This window comes from Natrix helvetica, assembly GCF_964273705.1.
Source record: "Natrix helvetica genome assembly, chromosome: 2".
NCBI lineage: Eukaryota > Metazoa > Chordata > Lepidosauria > Squamata > Natricidae > Natrix > Natrix helvetica.
In genome coordinates, this window is record NC_138552.1 from 176,409,130 (window position 1) to 176,432,882 (window position 23,753).

The 23,753-nt window shown below is 42.8% G+C and overlaps 1 protein-coding gene across 3 annotated transcripts in view; it reads right to left on the bottom strand.

The window, feature by feature from the left end:
* BACH2 (BTB domain and CNC homolog 2) overlaps positions 1-22,238 on the bottom strand; it is a 209,571-nt gene extending 187,333 nt beyond the window's left edge. Inside the window, exons 1-2 of one of the 3 annotated variants that reach the window (XM_081943356.1) lie at positions 22,114-22,238; positions 21,370-21,501 (exon numbers count right to left, since the gene is read on the bottom strand). Coding sequence is in view for 1 of the 3 variants with exons in the window: in XM_081943355.1 (XP_081799481.1) it covers positions 21,370-21,519 (150 nt within the window). In the remaining 2 variants the exon portion in view is untranslated. Of the gene's footprint in view, positions 1-21,369 lie in introns of all 3 variants that reach the window. The other 2 variants (XM_081943355.1, XM_081943359.1) reach the window with 2 other exon arrangements.
* Positions 22,239-23,753: the final 1,515 nt, after the last annotated feature.

Genomic DNA, 23,753 nt, shown 5'->3' on the forward strand with positions numbered 1-23,753 from the left:
TGCATGATATTTATATACCACTGACTTCACAAGAACTGTAGGCAATTTAAAAAATTCAAATTCAAAGTTAATACATTGATCTGAATAATTGCTTAAACAATGGTTTTAGAATTTAACTTAAACTGTACAGTAATAATAAGATACATAACAACAAATCTTGGTATACAACCATTATTCTATCCAAGAATCTGCAGTGTTATTGCATCCTAAATGCCAGAAGCTCCATAAGTAAACAAGCTCTACTTAATTACCCTCTTAAAGACTATAAATGCCATTCAAATTTTTAGGGGGGACTCACAAACATCATATCCTGGCCCCTCATCTCATGAATGCTGGGATGGCTTCATCTTTTAATTCAGGAGCATCAAACAATTAAGATATTTAAAATAAGTAGTTCTATCTTCTACACCATATTTATTTTTAAACTTAAGATAACTCATGATGCTAACATCTCATGTTATGTGCAGAGTTACTGGTTTTTCCTAGATTTTTCCTAGATTTGCTTCTTTGAAAATATGGACCCAATCTGACCTAAATCCTGTCCTAAATCTTGTTCCCACTAGGACAGAGGTCTCCAACCTTGGCAACTTTAAGCCCGGCGGAGCTCAACTCCCAGAATTCCAGGAGTTGAGCTCCTTCTGGAAGTTGAAGTCCGCCAGTCTTAAAGTTGCTAAGGTTGGAGGCCCCTGCACTAGGGGACAATTAAAGATTGCAAAATTATTTTGCTGCCCTAGGTATACACCTGATTTGATTATTTAAATGTCAAAAAGTGTATTGCATGAAGTTCACTGTCAGAAAGTTAGTCCATTGATCTAAATAATATATACCTTGCTTAAACAATAGTTTTAGAATTTAACTTAGACTGTACAGTAATCTAAACTTTTACCCCTCTGAATCAACCATTATATTTCTACTAATATCTTAACATGATTTTATAACTTTGCCAGAAGTATGTGTGTATATGTGTGTGTGTGTATGAATTATCTCAACTTTATTATTTTTAAAATCAGTTATTGGTGACATATTGACAGTGATGATGGCAGGGGTGTTTTTTTTTACTATTGTTTATGTCTAGTTTCTATTACTAGCAGCTTTCCAGTAGTTAACTCAAGAAATCAAGTAAAGTCAACAAATCAATAACGAGACCCTAACTCTTTTTTAATGTTAGGTTATGACTTTTTCAAATAAAACCCTTTCTCTTATTTCAGCAAGTTCATCCTAATATTGAGATTTTTTTTAAAAAAACATTCTTGAATATAATGATTTTCATAGTTAACATAACAGTTGAGACAGTAACTGCTAGTCGTTTGTTGCAGCAATGTTTAGTAAATAAAGCAACAAAATGAAGCATGCATTTGGACAATTATTTCACCTATTTGGAAAAAAATAAAACAAATTCATTCTGAAACATTACCCCAAAGCAAATCAAAGCATTCATAGAACATTCTAGTATTCTTTGTTTTAAACATGGTACTGCTCAGTGTACACTATTATGCCTAGAATTGTATCCAGACCTTCCCATACTTAAAGTGCACAGAAATCAGGAGCTTTTATTCCTAAATAATATTTTTGGCTGCATTTTGCCGATTTAATAACTTTACAGATTTTATTTATATCCTATTTCCTTCCACAAGATCAAAATAACATATTCAGTTCTCAACTTCTCATTTTTATTCCAGTAACCAATTTGTAATGTAAATTAGGCTAAGATGTGAGCTGCTTTACTAAGTAAGAACTTGAATCTGGATCTTACCAATCTAAATCAAGATTCTGTTCATTATCCCATATTGTCTTTCCCTACAAAATCTAAACATTCTTTAAAAACTGTGGCTGTACACCCAGAATGATTTTGAAAACACAATGCATGACCAACTGAAAAGCATATAAAATATAATGGAACACAATTATGTTAAATTAAGCAATTTTATCTTGCTCACGTTTTGGTTGGTACTCCCCATTTTTATTTATTTTTATTCATTAATTAAATTTATATATGATCCATCTTGCTAGTCTTCATGAAACAGATTACTTCAAAAATTTTACACATAAAGGAGAAATCATAATGAATTAAGACAACAAGATACAAAGCACACTGGAAGTTATAGTACTAACAATGCACTATCGACAAAATATTCAATTTCAATCCAATCAAAAATGTTTCTACCAATCCATCAAAGGAGAGACTGCAGTGAATCAGTCAACACTTGACATGGAAGAAACAGTGCAGTTTTGGGTGAAGCTATGGGACAACCCAAAGAAATATAACAAGATATATAACAATATAACAAGAGTGCGGCTTGGATAAATGAAGTAGATAAGAATATAAAAGAAGTTGAAATGAAAGAAGTGTTAGTAACAGCCAAATGGTGGGAAAAGGACAAGGAAGACCAAGAATTGGTCAGTAATAGATGAACTGCATGATTTTTGGTTGAAACAACTGATAGGCCTGCTCTCATAACACCATTCAGCATATTTAACATCATACTGCAAGGACATGAAATTGAAGGTTGGTTAACTTCTGGTAACACCAACCTGATAATGAAATAATGAAAAATCCAGCAAAAGGGGCAGGCAACTATAGATCAATGTCCTGCTTACCAATAACTTTCAAATTGCTAACTGATGTTATTACTTGATGCAGTCCAACAGCATCTAGATGAAAACAAGCTCTTTCTACTCGAGTAGAAAGGAAAGGACTCAAAGGCATTCACACACAAAGACATGTGCAAAGTATGGGGGATATTCAATGGGTCAAATGTGCCTCTCTAGTGCCTTGAAAATATTTGGCTGATTTTTTTTCCTGTCCCCAAACAGTATACACTGTATTTTCCAGTAGAGTGGAGGGAGGGGTCACAGAAGGGTTAACACAGCCTGATTGGTCTATTTGACTGAGAGAAAACTTCTTAACCTTCGGCTTCTCCCGTTGGTTCCCAGTTTCCTCTCAGTCAAGGTCCAAGACTCAGGTTTGGTTCCTAGTAAGAGTTATTCTAGTCAGTATTAGTGTTATTTGTACTTTGAATTCGTTTTTTTTTTTTAGTTAGAGATTTTTTTGTAGTGGGTCCGCCTTGCAGGGCTGTTGTTCGGCTGCCCTCAGAAGGCTGGGAAAGTCAGTGGGGGGAGGCGCTAGCTTCCTCCCCCCTCCTCAGGGATCGCTCCAGACTGGTGCCTGGGGTCTCGGATGTGCCGGGCGACCCTGCGTCCTTTAAATTTCCTTTTTGTGAGACTCGCAGCGCGCTGGGGCTTTTCGGCGCGAAAGCGTCTAATCGGCTTCAGATTCAAACCGCTTGCTTCCCGGGCCGGTTACAGCCCACGGAAATGGCGCAGAGTCGTTTTTTTGCCTTTGGAGGGCTCCTCGTGGCTTAGGAGCCCAGCGGAGATCGGGGGTAATTTTCTGGAAAGGCGAGCTTGCAAGCAGCCGCTCGCAAGCAATAGCAAGTAGGGGCGAGGTAAGCGGCCATTTTTAGGCGCGCTTTTGCTGGAGCACCGCCCAAAGAAGCCGGCGGCCATTTTGAGTCACGTGTTTGGGGCTTGCAACACGGAGAGGCTGTGAAAAACGTGGCAGTGCAGTTTGCAACTTTGCCGGAGGCCAGGAGCAGGCGATCCTCACCAGCTGAAGGCCCATTACTATCAAACATTCGTTTCTGGAGCACGTGAGTGGGGATGGCAGATAGAGCAGAGGGCCAGCAGGCCACGCCGGTTCAGGCAGGCGAAGATCAGGCTGAGCCCACTCCCCCAGTTAGGCCTCGGGTTTCTAGGCCTTCGGCTGAGGACAGGCCTTCAAGAGCTCTGCAGAGGGATGAGCTCAGGCGATCCAGGGCTATTGAGAAGGTCATTGAAAGAGCTGAGAAGAGACAGGCCAGGGATCCTAGGCCTAGATTCAGATCCCCACACCCGGTGGCTTCCTGCCCTCCCCCACCTGTAGCCAGGGGGTTCAGCCCTTCCTCTTCCTCTGCTTCACCATGCAGGTCTGATAGGTGTCAGGAGCGGGGGGCCCCTCGCTCTCCTTCTGCTTCCCTGGGGACTAGAGAGGCAGATAGGGGGGACCCATTGGAAGGTACCTCTGCAGGTCCCGTTAGGGGTAGGAGATTCAGCAGGACCTATGTGGCACCAGACTATGATTCAGAAGGTGATGAGGAGGATCTAGAACACCTCCCTGAGAATCTCAGAAGACTTATTTCTGCAGCCATTTCTAGGGGCATTTCTCAAAGAGACAGGCCTTACCACCACAGTCGAGTTACTCCCTTTAGTAGGTCCAGATCTAGGGCTTCTTCCCCTTCCCTCATGAGTGAGGTCTCCTCTAGGGGGGAGGCACGGAGGGATGATTGGGGGTTCTCTGAGGAGGAGGATGCGGCTCCTGAGCCGCCACGTTCTTCCAACCTTTTCCTCCAGGCCATGTTCAAACCATTGCTTAAGAAGGCTAGGAGGACCACCAAGGTGGGCACGGGGGACCCCACAGTCCCACCGCCCACAGATCCAGACATGGTCATGTTCTCAGCGACGGCCACCAATAAGGAGGAGATTCCTGCTCCTCCTCTTTTCTTAGAGGTGGCTACTAGCCAATGGGCCCGTCCTTCTAACTTTTCCCCACCAGGCAGCAACGACCGTCGCGCCTACAACATGGAAAAGTCCTTTGTGCAGGCTATTCAGCTCCCAGTTATAGATCAGCCCATAGCAGCTCTAGTCTCCTCTTCCCCAGTGGTCTCGGGGGACGCGGCAGACAAACTTAAGCCAGAGGACAAGAGGGCGGAGCTCACTTTACGTAAAAATTATAAGGCCTCAGCATGGGCAGTGCGGGCGGCGGCTGCCGCCTCGTACTTCAACCGCACAACGGTTATGTGGCTACGCCAGCTTCAGGATCGCATTCCGATCCAAGATGAGCGCGTACACCAGGATTTGGCTAAAATAATGGCAGCGTGTCAGTATTCGGCTGATGCGACCCTAGACGCTGTTAGATTTGGTTCAAGTGCCTTGGCCACCTCTGTGGCCTCCCGTCGGCTCCTGTGGCTCAGGAACTGGCAGATGGACTATAAGGCCAAGTGGGACCTGGTGGCTGCCCCCTTTGCAGGTCCAAATTTGTTCGGGGCCTCCTTGGACCTGATTTTGGTGGAGAACAAAGATAAGAAGAAGGTTATGCCTACATCCACCAAGAAGGTGGAGTCCCGTAGTCACCCCTATCGCAGACCCCAGTTCAAGTCCTATGACAGGGATCAGGATCAGCGATACCAACCGTACAGGCAGGACAGGGCGTTCAATAGGCAGAACTTTCAGGATCGTTCTAGGTATCAGCCGCAGTCCAAGCGGCCCTTTCGAGGGGGGGGCGGCCACCCCTTCCGCAGAGGGAAATGACTCGAACCCGAGTCATCCCATCGGAGGCCGCCTGGCACTGTATGCGGACGAGTGGGATCGGATCACATCAGACGGTTGGGTCAGGGCGACCGTTCGCCACGGCCTAAGGTTAGAGTTCCTCTCCAAGCCCCCGAGGTTTTTCAAAGTCTTTCCCCCGGCTCGGGATCCGGAACGCCGTCGTCTCATGGACCTCGCTGTCCCCCATCTTCTAGACATCAGGGCTGTGGAGGTCGTTCCGGAGCCGGAGAGGGGTCTGGGCTACTACTCACACCTGTTCGTAGTCCCAAAATCCTCGGGGGGTTGGAGGGCAATCCTCAACCTGAAACGCCTGAACCGCTACCTAGTTTACAGGCGGTTCAAGATGGCGTCCCTAAAATCAATCCTGCAGGGCATTCGGAAGGGGGATTACATGGCCTCAGTAGATTTGACGGAGGCCTATCTCCACGTCCCCATCCTTCAGTCTCACCGGCGTTATCTCAGGTTCTCTCACCGGGGCAGGCATTACCAGTACCGGGCTCTTCTGTTTGGTCTGGCCTCAGCCCCGCGGACGTTCACCAAGGTCCTGGCAGCACTGGCGGCTTACCTGCGTTCCATCCCGGTGAGACTTCAGTGCTACTTGGACGACGTCCTCGTTCAGGCGGAGTCCCTTCCCAGAGCCATGTCGGATCTTCGGCTGATGATCCGTTGGCTTCAGGCGTTGGGGTTTTCTGTGAACTTTCCCAAGAGCCACCCGTCCCCATCCAGGCAGATCCTACACTTAGGCACAGTGATAGACTCCGAGTCAGGGAGGGTCCGCCTGTCCCCAGACCGCTTGTCCAGCCTACGCCAGCTGGTCTCCTCCGTACGAAAAAGAAGGTCTGTTTCCATCCTGACCTTGTCTCAACTCCTGGGGAAGATGGTCTCTTGTATAGGGATAGTGCCCTGGGCTCGGCTCCACCTGCGACCTCTCCAGTGGGCCCTGATTCCAGTCCAGAGAAGGATGATGAGCAACTCTTTGCGGTCGGTTCCTCTACCAGCGGAGGTGAGACTCTCTCTTCGGTGGTGGATGTCCCCAGTGCTGCAGCAGGGAGCTTGCTTTTGGGAGCCCGAGAGAGTCACCGTGACGACGGATGCCAGCCTCTTCGGCTGGGGGGCCGTGATGGACTCCGACATGACCCAGGGACGTTGGTCTGCCTCGGATCTCCGCCACAACATCAATTGGCTGGAGCTGAAAGCCGCAAGACTTGCCCTTCGGACTTTTCGTCATCACCTGCGGGGACGCCATGTCCTCCTGCTCACGGACAATGTGGCGACAAAGGCCCATGTCAATCGCCAGGGGGGCACCCACTCCCGTTCCCTTTGGCGAGAGGCGCAGTTGTTGGCCTTGTGGGCGGAGAGACACTTAGCATCGATAGTGGCGGAACACATCTCAGGAGTGTCCAATCTTCAGGCGGATTGGCTGAGCCGCACAACCCTGGACGATGGCGAGTGGCAATTGGGCCCGGAGTTGTTTCGGAAGATATGTAGCAGATTCGGCACGCCCCGGGTGGATCTGTTCGCCTCCCCCGACAACGCTCAGCTGCCGCGGTTCTTTACCCGTTTCCAGTCTCCGTCGGCGGAAGGAGCGGATGCTCTCAGGAGCCGGTGGCCCCCGGGCCTTCTTTATGCCTTTCCTCCCCTTCCCCTCATTCCCCGTACGATAGGGAAGATAGTCACAGAGAGGGCTCTCGTTATCCTGTTAGCCCCGTACTGGCCGAGGAGACCCTGGTTCGCGGACCTGGTCCAGCTGTCGGTAGCAGACCCCTGGAGGATTCCCCACTATTGGAAGATGGATTAGGTTGGCCATAGTTGAGGCCTACGGGGGCCTCGGGGAAGGTTCCCCCGTCGGGGATCACTGCCCACTCCACCCGCAGTGCCGCTACCACTGCGGCCTGGGCTACCAGGGCACCCTTCGAGGATATTTGCAGAGCGGCCACATGGGCCTCCCCTATACCTTTTATTAGGCATTACCGTTTGGATGCCTATGCCTCTGCTGAAGCATCCTTTGGGCGGAGGGTCCTCCAGAGGGTGGTGGCCGATCCTTCACTTGGGACCCAGTCTGCCCTTCCGGGGACGTAGCTTGGGTATGTCCCTTCTGTGACCCCTCCCTCCACTCTACTGGAAAAAGAACGTTGGTCTTACCTGAACGTTTTTTTCGGTTGAGTGGAGGGAGGGGTCACATTCCCGCCCTAGTTAGATAGACAGGGTCCGGAAGTGTAGAATCGGGGGGCCCCGGGGGGGCTTGCCCTTGTCTGTGTTTGTTGTTACAGATGCATGCCACGACATCGCGGAAACTGGGAACCAACGGGAGAAGCCGAAGGTTAAGAAGTTTTCTCTCAGTCAAATGGACCAATCAGGCTGTGTTAACCCTTCTGTGACCCCTCCCTCCACTCAACCGAAAAAAACGTTCAGGTAAGACCAACATTCTTTTTCTTCAGCCACCATTTATATCACACTAAAAAGAGATACCTAAGAAAAAGATTTGAAGCAGTGAATGGAGAAAGTGATATATTATTTAAATGCCATAAAAGAAACATACTTTTAAATAAAATGTTTTTATTAGGTTTTCCAACCTTTTATTATGAGTTTTTACCACAGATTCTGAAGATTTTGCATGGATTTATTTTTAGAAGCAGAAAAACCTTCTGAAACCAATGAGTCATGTGTATTAGCAGAAACCAAGAATGCCTTTTCTTCCACAATTTGCAATATTTATTTTTCCCTTCCATTCTTTAATGGGCAGGGAGTGTATCAAAGCAGACTAGTAACAAGAAATATTCCCTCTGCTTCCTTGGATAAAGCAATTTTGTTGACTAATCCATAAAGTAATGCTTACCCCAAAGGTAAAGGCTGGGTAGAGATCTGGATTTGAAGGGCAAGTGTGATTTGGAGCATATTGTCACATAAGGAGCACCTACTGGGAACATCTTAAAGCAGGGGTGTCCAAACTTGGCAACTTTAAGACTTGTGGACTTCAACTCCCAGAATTCCCCAGCCAGCTGGCTGGGGAATTCTGGGAATTGAAATCCACAAGTCTTAAAGTTGCCAAGTTTGGACACCCCTGTCTTAAAGTCATATTCCACCTGATGTGTAAAACTTCTATTTATTCAGTATAGAATATGTCTGTGTTTACAGACAATAAACAAAATAGTTTTCATTCGGCTGTTGAATAAAACAGCTGTAGAATCCTATCTAACTAATCCTATTTTAAGCAACAAAGAAACAGGATACTTATAAATCAGAAAAAATACCGGTAGTAACATTGATGAAACTAGTAAATTACACTATTAGATTCCATTTTCAGTCATTGGTGAAGCAAAATCAATAGGACGAATACATTGTTACTTTGTTTCCCTTTGGTAATGCATGCAAAGATAATTCGGCAACAATACCAAAAACATTTTGCAATTATTTTATGTATATCATACAAATTCTATACAGTAAGGTATATTATATGCCTCAGTTACATAAATAGGGCACACATCATGCTAGTTAGTTTGAAGACAAAATAAAACCCAGGACATTGGCAATTTACAGCTTTATAACTAAGAGTAAGCTGTGCAAATTCTTCATATGATTATGTGAAAAAAGACTGCTAAATAACCACTGAAGGTGAAGCCACATGAGTGTAAGGGTACTTAGTTTTAATCTATTGCAGTCAGTTAGAATTAGGCTGATAGTGCTGCCTAGGCCCACTCAAAGCAGAAAAATGTTCTAGTGCAGCGGTCGCCAACTTTTATGGCTTGGTGGCCCAGTGTGCGTGTGTGTGGAGGGAGAATCAGCCTGCATAAGCGGCCTCCATGCTGGCCTGTCAGTCATACAAGTTGAGCTGTCTACATGCATGCCAGCCTGTTCACATGGCCCAGTTTCGAACAGGCCATGACCTGTTAGTGGGCCACAGCCAGAGGGTTGAGGACCCCTGTTCTAGTGCATCTGTTTCCTGCAGGCCATATTTTATTATTTTTTCATTTCAACATTTTGTATTGTAGGCTGTCTTGAAAAGTGTTTTCTCACATATTTAATGGCTCAGCCTTGTGGAAACCATGACTAGGAAAAAGCCCCAGGAGTTTTCAAGCATGTGAATGCTAGGAATAAAAACCTTCTATATGTCCTAAAATTACATTCAGAAGTGCAATTCTTCATTTAGCAGTCTAAGTGTCAGGATCCATTATGGTAACAAATGAATAAAACATACTAGGATCAAAAGGGGGAGATGAGGCCAGGGAAAAAGAGCAGTAACAATCCATAATTATCTTGTAGATATAGCGCTTTTGAACTAAAGACTGTTGTGCAAATCCATCAATTCTGTTCCTTGCTATGCGCATTTCACCCTGAAAGTATGTTATGTATTTGCACTAAGTATAAATCCGAAACTGCTTGTACTTTATTAGTTTAGCATAATAGGATGTCTGCCTCTAACACATCTGCAATTCTGAAGTATAAATAGGATAAATGGATTTGAAAGAGGTCCACTCTGAAAGATAATAATCACTTTAGACCTCTGTCAATTCCTAGTCAAATTCAGGAGAGCTGTCACCAAATGCCCAAAGGACAGAAAAATTTAAGCCCCCATTACATGAAACTTGACGGTAAGTGACATTCCAGCAGGGGCACAGCAGATTTTTGTTCCAAACACACAGCCCAACAGCAACTCTGAGAAGAAAAAACAACAACAATAACACTATAAGATGTAAGGCATTATTCAATGAGGAAGGAAACCACAGCAACATAAAGAACTTCTTTCAGCAACAAAGCACTTCTCTCACAATAATCTTCAAGTGGGTACTCTCCTACGGCAGATGACTTAAATTAAGGTAGGCTGTGCTGCAGTCGATGTGTGAGTCAGCAAGAGCTGCCTGTAGGAAACTGCTGACATTTTTAGAAGGCTCACAAACAAGTGTGTGTGCATGCATGTATGCTTGCAAAGACACACATGCACACATGGGTTTCTACTCAGGAAGCGTGGGCACACATACCATTAACATGTAGAAAACCAGTAGCACACAATTTCTCATTTCCTTATTTATATGTCCAATTCAAAGAAATCACCTCTGAATGTTAGCTATAATTAGAAGCCGCATTAAGTCCTTCAGAATCAATTTGTTTAAGCATATAAAACAGCTCAGACAAAAGTGAGTAACTTCTCTTTTTGAAAAGTGAAAATCTGTCCTGCATGGAAGCAATATGCCCTTTTTATTTTTAATGAGTTGGGAAACTTATTTTGAATTAGAGCACTCAAAAGTATTAAATACTTCATCTGGGAGATTATTTTATAAGCAGAGGTGTAAGGTTAATTTCTAGAAAGATTGATGCTGGGACACAATCTCTCTTTATAACAAAATCTTGTGACCTGGAAGACCGTTATCTAATGAAAAATGGAAGGAAGGTCACATTGACTCACTAATAGAGAAAATGCAATCTGTACTTGCAGATTATTACAATGTCATTCAAAGTCTTCCAATCTTAGATTTGCCAAAAAGGCAAGTGAGAACAGGAATATTGCAAAATATAGCTCTCTAAGATCTCATCATAAAAGCTTCAATTTAGAATACTTACAATTTCAATATACTCCACAATATACAAAGTCACTCTTGTATTCTTTGAAAAAAAACATGCATTTATGAAAGATGTATTGAAAAGGGCATTCTACCATTCATAGGAGAATTGGTGTAGCATAATGAATATCCAAGTGATGGAATAGAGAAGATTTTTCAGAAAAATATTTCCACAATCCTTTTTTAAACTAAAAATGCACTGTTTGATGAGACTAATAATGTAACAATGAATACTACATCTGTTAAAGTTCAGCAATTTCAATTGTGTAAATAACCTGCCTCCGGGAAAACTATCCAACTTACATATATAAGTACATAAACATCTAACACCAGCCCCCAATCAGAAAAGGCCATTGGGATTTTTTTCCTGTTTAATATTTTTCTGGAAACGTTTGTTCTGGTGGATAGAGCATTCAATATGGTCCAGAAAATATAAATATAATCCACAACATCAAAACATATTAGATAATCTTGGACAAGCGGTTGTCTTTCTCAGTTATCTTAAATTTAAAATATACCTGGAGTAGTCATTCTTTGAACAGCTATGGAAACCAATAGGACAACTTTATAATAAATTACTAGTTTTTAGTGGCTCTACTCTATGATCAGATCCAAGACAACTGTATATTATTCCCTACCTCAATAGACAGGCATTCAAATACTCTGAGCTCCACACAGAAGGGCAGGGTTGAAGTGGAACAAATAATCATGAGACACCTTACAATGTGGATCTACAAAAGCATAATGAGATAATGACAAATTGTCTTTAAGCCATCTGAGCCTACACGGTAAGACTGGGCACAAGACAGAACACATACAAAGGAATGTACATCTGCTGATTTATACAATTGCTTAAATGTCACTTAATAAATAAGCTTGAACCTTTAATTTCTGTACTCTTAATTAAAGTGTATGATAAAATATCAAAAACAGAATATATCAGTTTATGATAAAGAGTTGATATCTCCATAGCACCATTCATGAATACCAAAGGAAATTATTTAATGAATTCAGTCTAGATATGGATATGAGAAGCCTTAATTTAATTTAAACAATTACATAACCAGTTTTGGGGTTTTTTCTTTTTTCAGAAAGATGAATATTGCAACCCTAAACACATATTTAATACAACAGAATTTATTTTAGAGAAACTAAGATTGTGTTATAACGTGAAAAGCATTTACAGAATGTAAAAGTACAGCGACAATATAGGCTACCTAAATCTCCACAACGGGAGGAAAATTATCTATTTTAAAAACTTTTACAGAAATTGCCAACATTATACTCTACTCAAATAAAGCAGGAATTTAGGGTTTATTTTTTAAATTATTTTTCCTTTAAAGAACATGTACTATGCATTTTCTTTCTAAACTTGATAAATGTTCTTAGATTTCATTTCTGCTTATTATTGATCACAACAAAAGGTACACATTCCTCTGCTTGTTTGCTTGCTTGTTTGCAAATGATAATTTCTGCTCCAGAACTGGCAGCCTAAATATGATGCTTTTCAACAAACCACAAAAATGCTTCAATCTAACTAGAAAGCAGAATGAGTATGCTGCAACTCAGCTGACTAAACTCATTAATTTTATATTTTCTTGAGGCAAGCTTCAATATGGGTACTTAGTTCATGCAGCTACCAAAGGAAGGGGAGGAGGAGATACTCAGTGGTACACGAAACAGTGGCAAAGTTGTGCAACTGCTGAGTAAACATTAATACAGATGTGGCAAACTTTAATCAAATTTTAGAATGGAAAGGTGGGAAATTTAAATAATCCAGAATAAAATGTTATTGTTTCTGAAATAAACGAATAGGAAATATATCAACATATTAATAACATATTAATTTCAGACTATTGAAACACCCTATGAAGATTCTCAATCATCCAGGTTATGGTTGTCTCAAAGGTGCTTTTTCGAGAGGCAACTGGACTTTCTGGAGAAAACACCTCTGGAACAATATTGAAACACCCACATCAGTTTCCTAGCAAAACTCATGGTGCTACCTCCAGATTAGTCATTGTATTTGAAGGAAGACGTGGATGATCAAAGAAATATCAGCAGATTCATAAAGGATATAAAACATTACATATTGAAACATTATCTTCAAACATTATCTTCATATTTTTATGAAGCTATGATGCTGCTCTGTATATTGGGGTGTAATGACAAACAAGGACCAAATATAGAGGAACAAAATGATAATAAATTTAACACTAGGCGTTTCATAAAGGCCCTTTCTTTTAGCATTCCATTATCAGTTAAAACAATTGTTCCACAATGTTTTCTGCCTGAGCTGCTTTGTAATTCACATCTCTCTTTTCGAAGGGGGAGGGATTGGCCTTTTCTTTTTAAATATATTTTAGTCTTTTTTCCTTGTTAGGATATTCTTATAATATACCACCTAATGTCTTTTGGGATTTAATTTAATTAATTATACAAACAAACTCGCAATTAATTATGAAAGTGACCTCTGCTCATACTAACAGTAAGTGAGTTTGCTGTTAGCTATATTCTTGAAGTGCTCACTGGCAATATAACAAGACCTGAAATTTTGCATAGTGTTCAGTTTCTCCAAAAGCGAGCTGTAAAAACCTAGCAGATTAAAAAAAGCATTGATTTCAATTTCAATTCAATTTCAATTTATTTGTGCTTCTAGACCGCCCCCTCTCCCAGAAGGGACTCGGGGCGGTGTACAGTCCATAGAGAATATCACAAAAATACAATAAAAAATTAAATATGTACAGTTTGGAGGAGGTTAAAATGCAATTAAAAGAACTGTACAAAGCTAAATAAATATAAATTTTTTTTAAAATCCCTAAAACAGACACAACAGATTAAAAAACCCTAAAATAACCAGATAATAATACATTTGCCGGGAGGGACAGTTGTAATTATGCCAGGCCTGCTAATCGGAACAGGTGAGTCTTCAATTTTTGCCGGAAAGAGCGGAGGTCAGAAGTGGTTCTAATGTCGGGGGGGAGGTCATTCCAGAGGGTTGGGCCCATCACAGAGAAGGCCCTAGTCCTTGGTGTCGCCCGTTGGCATTGCCTAGTGGACGGCACCAGGAGAAGTCCCTCCCTGTGTGAGCGAATTGGCCGCAGGGATGTATGTGGGAGGATGCGATCCCGCAAGTAACTAGGTCCCGTGCCATGGAGCGCTTTAAAGATGGTAATCAGCACCTTGAAACGCACCCGAAAAACCACAGGTAGCCAGTGCAGCTCGCGCAGGAGAGGTGTTACGTGGGAGTACCTCGTACTCCCCATCGCAGCCCGCGCGGCTGCGTTCTGAACCAACTGCAGTCTCCGGGCGCGTCCCAAGGGCAGCCCCATGTAGAGAGCGTTGCAGTAATCCAGGCGGGACGTCACCAGCGCATGAGTGACCGTGCGTAGGGCATCCCGGTCCAGTAGGGGGCGCAATTGGCGCACCAGGCGAACCTGGTGGAACGCCCCCCTCGCCACGGCTGCCACATGGTCATCCATTGACAGCCGGGCATCAAGGAGGACGCCCAAATTGCGCGCCTGTTCCACAGGGGGCAATTGTTCGCCCCCTATGGCCAGCGAGGGAATCAGCTGGCTGAACCGAGGTGCCGGTAGCCACAGCCACTCGGTCTTGGAGGGGTTGAGTTTAAGTCTGTTGTCCCCCATCCAGACCCCGACGGCTTCCAAGCACCGGGACATCACTTCAACAGCCTCGTTGGGGTGGTTTGGGGTTGAAATATACAGCTGAGTATCATCAGCGTAGAGGTGATACTCAACCCCAAAGTTCTTGATCTTTGTACCAAAATCTTTGGGAATCGAGGCTTCAGAATCCTTGTGACTCTGATTTCTAGAAAACCAATTTTTTTTTTGATCTGGTGAGAAAGAGGACGAGATGGCTATGCTGGTGGTGAATAAAGCTAATTAGATATCGATTTGGAATATCAAAGAATTAGGGTCTACAATTCCAAAATGGAAAAGTTCAGCTCTAAACCCTGTTGCCTAATTGAGCAATCTAAAGTGAGAAATACCAGTGCAGGCAAAGTAGAAATATCAAAAATATCTTTTAGGCACACAGAAATTCAGAATGCTTTTCTCTAAATACTAAAGTTCATGCAAACTCACACAGCCATATCAGTAACATTTTTATTTTTATTTTTTACCCCTCAGTTTAAAAAAAAAATATTTTTTTGGCAATGACTTACTGGATAGGCAACAGCATTTAAAAAAGGCAGTCCAAATCCAACTTTAGACATGTGAAAATAAAGGTAGGATTTTCAGCAATATTTAAAATATAATACATAGTTACATTCATTTCTGAGTTCATATATACTATTTTACTGCACAGTAAATTTAAATCTGAAACACTTGAAAACTCTTACAGAAACAGGTGCTGTAACTTCACTTGACATGAGAAAGCATCAAACATTCTATTTGTGCTCATTACTCCATCATAAGAAAAAGTCTCATTAACATACATTCCTCTTTTAGATTGCTGTGATTTTATAACACTTTGCTGGAAGTGAGTAAGCATGCACTGGATTGCACTGTAAAATTTCCCACACATCTATCTAGTGACAAGCAGCAGCATGGAGTCATTCTTCCAGTCCTCAACCTGTCTCTCCTGCCTATACTTTCCAAACATTAATTAGAGCTAGATTTTTATCGCAAATGTTGTTTGCATTTCTGTGCTGTAGTTCATCAATGGAACTCAGCTGAAAACACCCAACATCTCCACACCATTGCTGAAGGCACTATTTGTGCAGCTTGAGAAAAGGAAGCATGTCACAAAACAAGTTATCCTCAAAACTCAGGATACAAACAATCAATCCAACTTCTTATTCCCACGCTTATGATACAGTAAGGTTTTAAAAAACACCTTTCTGTTTAACAATGTTGATTTCTGAAAACTAAGAGGAAGTTTTTAAATGTGAGGCAGATGTGATTCCTTCTAGTAATGTCAGCATTCTTTGAAAAAAAAAATCTCTGTGTTGCCACACTTTATTTCACTACTATAGCATTTTATAATAAAGATTGTCTTAAAATCCACACATGGATTTATGCAGGTGAATGCAACTATCCAAAATGCTATCGTAGTACCAATTCTCATACAAATCAAATTATATTCCCATATCAAAAAGATACATGAATGCCTTTCAAATGGGTGAAACAATTTCAAATGTTTTAAAACTAATCAAGAAAATTGTTAACATAGTGGATTTAACAAGAGATCCATGTCAAGGAATTCAAAATATTTTTTTTAAAAAGCAGCTTTAACTAAAATTTATGTTTAAATTCAGCTGGTAGAGCTTAAGGGTCACATGCCTAGGACGATGAATAAATACCATTTCCCTGAAAATAAGCCCTAGCTCGAAAATAAGTCCTAGCATGTTTTATACGTGTGCCTAATATGAGCCCTACCATCAAAATAAGTCCTATTTAAGCACCTGCATTCCGCCTGGTTGCTTGTAGTGCTGCGGCCAAGAGACAAGGTGGAGTGGTGATGGAGCTACCCCATGTGCTGCACATCAGCTTACATCAGGGGCCTCAAAGGTAGGACATCCACACCCTAACACCTGCCTCATGGCAGCAGCATCAATAACCATGCGCAGCAGGAGCCATCGTAGCCGACAGCCCACTTCTCCTGTTTGCTCGCGGCTGCAACAGAGCAGGAGGTTGAGTGGTGTACTGGTGTAACAGCTGCGAGGCAGATGTCGGGGCATTGGTAGCTTGGCTGCGTGGGCCCTGAGGTTAGCTGGTGTGGGGTGTGTGGGGCAGCTCCTCCCCCCCCGCCTCACAGCAATGACACTGGCATGCTGTGTGGCCTCCTACCCCACCACGAGCAAGCATAAGAAGTGGGCCTCCCGTACATGGGAAAAAAATAAGACACTCACCAAAAATAAGCCCTAGTGATTATTTTGGGGCCCAAAAGAAAATAAGACCCACTCTTATTTTTGGGGAAACACAGGTACTGATTTATTCATACACATGTTTGCATACAAAGTTGAGAATGCTAGGAAGTCTGTCTCCTTACTCTTCCCAGCTTGCTCCTTACATACAAATTTTGCAGCTGCTTTCAGTAGTCATGCCTTCAAAGGATTTTATGGCTAAATTTTGGGTAGCTAATTTCCTAAAAGGTCTTGCTCTTGCAAGACTTTCCAGTAGGATTACAGAGCACTCTCAATTATAGATCCCTGAGCTGCAGACACTCTAGGTTTTGCATTCAGATAACTCTATGATGGGTGGGAGGGAAGAGGCTTTCAGGAACTGAGGCTTTTAGAAATATCAATAACTACGGAGTGGGAAACCAAATAGCAAAGTAACTATGCACACTAACTAACACCTGCACACCTACATCAAACGCTGTTATCTCACCTGGTAATTGCAAATTTTTACCCCAAATTTAAATTATGGTTTTCAAATTAAGCAAGGCTGGTTCTTTCTTGTTTAAATTTTCAACTTCAATTAAATAACATTTTGATTTTTAAATATACTTGATTTATAAATATACAAAGAGCAGTTCTGCTTCAAAATGGAACAATTATCCCTTGAGCGCACAGGTAGTCCTCGGTTAACAGTCATTTGTTCAGCAACCAGTTATGCTGAATGAGGAGACATGTTGCAGCCATTAAAGTGTCCTGCAGTCACATGATCACCATTCTTAATATTCAACGATAAGTAAAGTGAATGGGAAGCCCAGCGGATAGTCACAAATGGCAATCACTTGACATCACACCTAATGACTACGTGGGATTTGCCTAACATGCTTAACAATAGCATTGCTTAGTGATAGAGTATGTTCCCCTGTGTCCAGTTCTTGTTAACTGAGGGCACCGATGATTACCATGATTTTAGGGAGAGGACATACAGATTATGTTCAGCTAACTCATTGATGTAATAATGCTAATCAAAGTTTAGTATTGCTCTGAAAGATCCTATGGCTACATAGGAGCAAAACATCCATCTAATCAGTATCTCGGTTTCTTCATCATTGTATTACATGGGAACTATACCTGTCTTTTATTAAGGGTATTCCATATAAGTATATTTTGTATTAGATATATTCTATAAGTTTATATTAAATTCTTATTTTTATAGAGCAACACAGAAACTATAGATCTGTAGTTTAGGATCTTTATAGTCTAATATAATTTGTACTCAGAATTACGTCCAATTGTACTAAACAGGTTCAGTCTCAGGCAAATGCATGCAGGATTACAGATTCAGAAGACAGTAAAAAGCATTACATAGGAAGACAAAAAGTAGGTAATGCAGTGGCTTATTCAACACTGTGTGTGTATAGACATCTCACTTAGTACCCACCAAAGTTTTTGACCCATCTTCTGAAATCATACAATAAAAATAAAGAGGTGGCATGATATAAAATAAAATTTCAGCTTCTGACACTGCATTTAGTTATAAGAATGCCTCTGAACTTTGCACAAATCCACAGACATGAAAAAACATTCAGATCAGAGGTGGGTTGCTCCCAGTTTGGGCTGGATTGAGCGAACTGGTAGTGGTGGTGACGGGAGGCTCCACCCACCCGCACGTTTCTGTGCATGCGCAGAAGCAATGCATGCGCACACGCACGAGAGAACCAGTAAGACCAGGATTTGCAACCCACCTCTGATTTAGTTACTGGGCAACTGCAGCTTGGGATTTTGTTAGCAAGCAAATTCACCAAATCAAAGTTGGTGGTAGTAGAGAGCATCATTGGAGCACAAAGGGGATGGTAAGAAAAAGGTACTCCAGTGTAATATGTTTTTTGTGTTCTGTGACTGTGCAAGTGTTAAGAGATGGTGCCGATGCAGGAGGAGTGTGTGGTGTGTGTGTGTGATGGATACAGTGAACCAGCAGTTTTACAGGAAAGAGGGAGCACATTCCAGAAAGGGGACAGGGACAACAGGCAGCCCAGCCCAGAACTGGATAGGAGACAGAGGAAGAGAGAGAGGATAGCCACTTCCTAGAATCTCCCAGGCTATATCCTTTATGGTGAGAATAGTAAGGGTTCAATCTGGCAAGATTCTGTCTCTTGTGTGTAAGCTGAATTGTTCTTTGCCATCCTTGAGTTTAGACTGACAACAAGTCGAGTCATAGCAGCAAGAGTTTTACAGCATTCCAAATGTATCTTTATTACTGTACAGTCACTTCCAACTCCTTGAGATCCAATGGCTATCACTTCACCAAGCCTGTCAAGAATTGAGTTTTTGAATATTTGTGTCCAGCTGCCCTGTGCTCTTTTTCAACTGCTTTTGATTTTTGCATATTTCAGCGTCTCTTCAGATGATTCTTACTTTCACATTATGTGCCCCAAAGACCAAAGTTAATGTTCATTATTAAGGCTTCCACTTTAGTTTCTAGTTTTACTTGTCTCCTAGTAAAATCAATTCAGGTATCTACTAGTACAAAAATATTCCCTAAATTGGGCGCATTAATTTACTAGACTCCAGGAGTCCTCTAAGTAAATTTGCATGAGACTTCAATGTGCTGTCCAATGTACGGACTTTAGCCTGTCTTTAAATGCTATAACATGTTAGCTTGCAAATGCTACAGCTCACAATTACTTTCCAATATAATTTTCAAAAATTGTGCTTCCAACTGTTGCCTCAGTTTAAAAGTTTATTCCAGATTTGTGTGGACTTCCATGTTGAAAGCCTGATGAATTCTTTCAAACTTCACTTAAAAGCATTTTTAAAAAGACAGCCGCCATATTACAAAAATAACCTGTTCCACAAAAAGAGAAGCACGATTTCATATTAACTTATTTCATAACAGGCACTGGAGTTAGCTATGTGGTTTGTATGTTACATTTGTAATAATCTGGGAAAATCACTGTAGTTAACATCTCTCACCTTATACCTGAGTCAGTGGGGGAAAGGCAGAGTCTTTCATTAGGCATTATCTTTTCAAACATCCCATGAGGCAAGGAAGATATTGCAGTGGGAAGTAATTACCCTTTGCTGTGCAATTCAACAGATTAAGGTGATAGAGAAGCCACAATTAAAAACTAAAGACTGCCTATTGTAAGACAAGAAGTACCCACCTATTCTCTTCACCAAGATGCTTCCTCTAATTAAAATCACTTTGCAGATCAGTTGCTATAACTAATCAATACATCAAAAACTTAGCAATCAGTGCCGGATGTCTGAGTAAGCATACTTACACACACACACACACACACACACACCCCAATTGCACTTGCCAAGGGAAAGAATGAATAATAAGGATAATAATAAACAAGCTCGAAAAAACAATCTGTCTTTATAAACACACAGGAAGGTGTAGTAGAGCATTGTAACCTCACCTCCCCATGAAGTGGTGTGTGTGTGTGTGTATGTATGTGTGTGTGTGTAGGAACTCAGCGCTGACCAGTTTGACATCACAATTCATCTCAGAATGTGAATAGGAAAATCTAATGGGAGAACTGGGATCAAAGCCTCCGGAATAATGAAGCTGGCTTAATGTGCTTTTGCCTGTACAGGATAGCTTGAATGGGTTATCTGGCAGGAAGCATTTAGCCACCCTGACTGAATAATAAACAAAACGCACTCTCCCCCATCCTTCCTTCTCCCCCTATTATTCTAGCCAACGCCAAAAGGAATCAGAGCAGTTCCCTTACACACCAGCCCCTTTCTTTATTGCAACTTAGTATCTTAAGCTTTCCACACTCCTTTCCAGACCAATCACGCCCTTACTGAAGTCCTTCAGATAGAAGGACCAAACTACAAGGCACCAAAAGACACGGAGCGTAAAACGACCGGTTCCCATTTGCTTGCAATGGGTAAGGTACCTAGCGTCCCCTCCCTCCCTCCCGACTAGATAAATGGGCTTCGCAACCTGACAGCTGCTGGGGGCGGGGGGGGGGGAGAGAGGGAGCGGTCTCTCTGACACCCCCCTCCCACCATTCCTTCTGATGCCAGACTTACTATTCTGAGCTCCTCCTTCTGCAGCTCCTTCAAAACAGCCACCCCTCTCTCCTCGGCTTCCACTACTCTCACTCATCACTTTTACTCCAGCGCGACGGGATAGACACAAGCTTTAATGCAATTAAAACTGACCCGCCGTAATTCGCTCTCCCACTACACACACACACACACACACATCCCATCCCATTTCACTCCGGCGCTCTTCTCCAACCCCCTATAAAAGCTACTCTTCCGTGGGTTCGCTAGTAAAAACTAAATCAGCGCCGGTCTAGCCGTCCGCAGCGGGGCTGGCGACTGAGCCGCACCGGCCAAAAAAAGCGTGGCAGCATTTTCCAAGTCCACGTCCAGCAATGCAAGCGTGCTCCTCGCTTTGACCCAGGCGCATCTCCCGACAAGCCAAAACCGTGTGTTTGTGTTCCCGTCACACACATAAAAGCGAAATAAAGCAACCCAGGACACACCAAACTTCACCCCCAGCCTTCGGAAAAGGGGGACGGGGGGAGAGGAAACGGGACGAGAGGGGGAAGTGGGGGGGGGGCTCACCTCTAGCACCGTAACTTTCGCTGGCTCCGCGCGTTTCCCGCCAGTGTTTTTCGAAAGGGGCGAAGAGAGCAGGGGATGGCGAAAGCGCGACCCCAATCTTCTTTTGGAGGGCTCCGGTTTGCTGAGGTGGTTCTGGCGAAAAACGTGCATCGAAAGAGTCACAAGCCGATTGCTTTGCAACAAACCAGCAGGAGCAGCAGCGGCGGCGGCGACCAAAAACAAACCCAGCTGCTGCTGCTTCCCGAGGCAAAGTCTTGCAGAGAAAAAGGGGGGGAAAGGGAGGGGGAAAGTAACACATATGCATATAAAAGGGAGGGGGCGGGGAGGTGGAAGAGGGAAACTAGAGGAGAAAGGAGGAGGAGGCGGAGGCTGCAGCAAGAAGGGTGAGGGGAGAGAGAGTGTGGGGGGTGGGTGGAAAGGGGAGCCAGGCAGAAATTGCTCTGTCGCGGGAGCGCTTCGGGGACCGTCTCTGCGCAAGGCGGCGGCTCGTCGCTGCTCCTGCAGCCCCTGTTCTGTCGGCTGCACGGACTCTCCCCGTGGCTCGCGCTCTTCCCAAAGGAACGCCGCCTACTCGCCTCAATCGCTACATTGTTGACATTCGCAGGCTGACATCATCCTCCTCCTCCCGCCGCCGCTGCCGCCACCACTACCGCCACACGCGCGCACACACACATACACACACACGGAGAGTAGGAGCACCCCGCCTTCTCCCCCATTCACAACAACGGCGCGCAAATCGCGTACCGCCTTCTCCTCATGGGGAGGGAATAGGCCGAAGACCGGCGTAATCCTTCTTTGAGAATAGGGGTTCTCTGCGTGGACGGTTCTCTCCGAGGGTTCTTGTCGCATGCGCACACCCTCTCCAGTTTCTCAGGCGCGACGCTTCATCGTTCTCGGCTCCCTCCTCCTTTTGTGTTCGTGCAACTTTTGAGAGGCATACTGGGAATTGTAGTCCTTTTCCACCCCTACACAGACACGCACACACACTCGCGCTGCATGCAGTCGGAGGAAAGCTCAGTTGTGATGTTCTGGCAAAGAACACCCGAAAGATCGTTGTTAATGCCGCTTTGTACCGCAATTAGTTTTCTTTGATTCTTTGATGTAGAGATAGGCAACGTTAAGCTCGTGGGCACTAATTGCGATATCCTTTGTTGCTTGGAAGGCTCTTTGTCCCAACTGACATTTTATTTTTATTTTTTAATTAAAAACTTAAATAGAAACCTATTACACTATAAAATAAAGCAGAACCTTGTGGTAGGTTTATTCGCAGGAATGTTTTTGGGCTCCACAAAGAACCCACTAAGGTAGTTGTGATCATTCTCAGCCTTTGATCAAATTCACCTTCTGGTAATGCTTTTTGTTTTGTTTTTTATGACCAGCCATAAAATACAATAAAATAAAAATAATTGTGTGCGTGTGCCAACAGCATGGCCTCAACATTGTGCACTGTGCCCCAAATGACCGCTTTCCTCTGAATTATTTTTTTAAAAAGCAAAGCATGATTTAATAGTCTTCAGCATCAATTAAACACTTTTAATAAAAATGACTCAGCATAAAATAAAACAATGTACGAAATGGTAATAAGTGATATGTCTTGATGACTAATAAAAATCAATATAAATGGAGAAGACAGGATAATAAACATTAATGACATGAATACATATCCTTCCTGGCCACTTTTGTAAGGACTTATTCTAAATGGTTGGATTAAAAAAATCCTTGCCCACACAAAAATAGATTAAATAATTTGTATTATTAACAGCAGCAGCAACAACAACAACAACAATAAAGGGCTAAGCCAAAACCAAGGTAGAAAAATGTCTGGCGTTCCAAATTATGTTGGACTCCAACTGTTGCCCCATTAAGTAGAAAAAGTAGGTGTTTCTAATGGCCCATTAGAATCTGGACTTTTAGACCTGCCATAAAGTTCTTTAATTTATAAATTAGATGCACTTTGTTACAGCGTAGATTATAAATGTTTCTTTTAAAAATAGGGGAAGTATTTGTTTAGTTCTCACCACCCAATACCAGAACTTTGTTTTTAAGATATTAACATCATGGCTAGTTGGCATCCCTTCACTTGGAAGAGATCATCTCTTGGTGCAACACATATGCATCATCATACAATGCCAGCAGATGGCAGGCATCAACTTAAAAGAGGCATTTCTATCTATTCTGCCCATATAAATTCGTTCATTTTGGATCCTGCTTTTTTGTGATGACACAGTAATTTATCCTCTTTATTGCACCATTAGTTTTCCATAACTCGTATTTCATAATTGAGAGTGTGCTTCTAGAACTTACAACATATAGAACTTGTGGTTTTATATATTCAGAGGTATACATATGTCTGAGATACATGCCAACAGCGAACCCAAGAATTA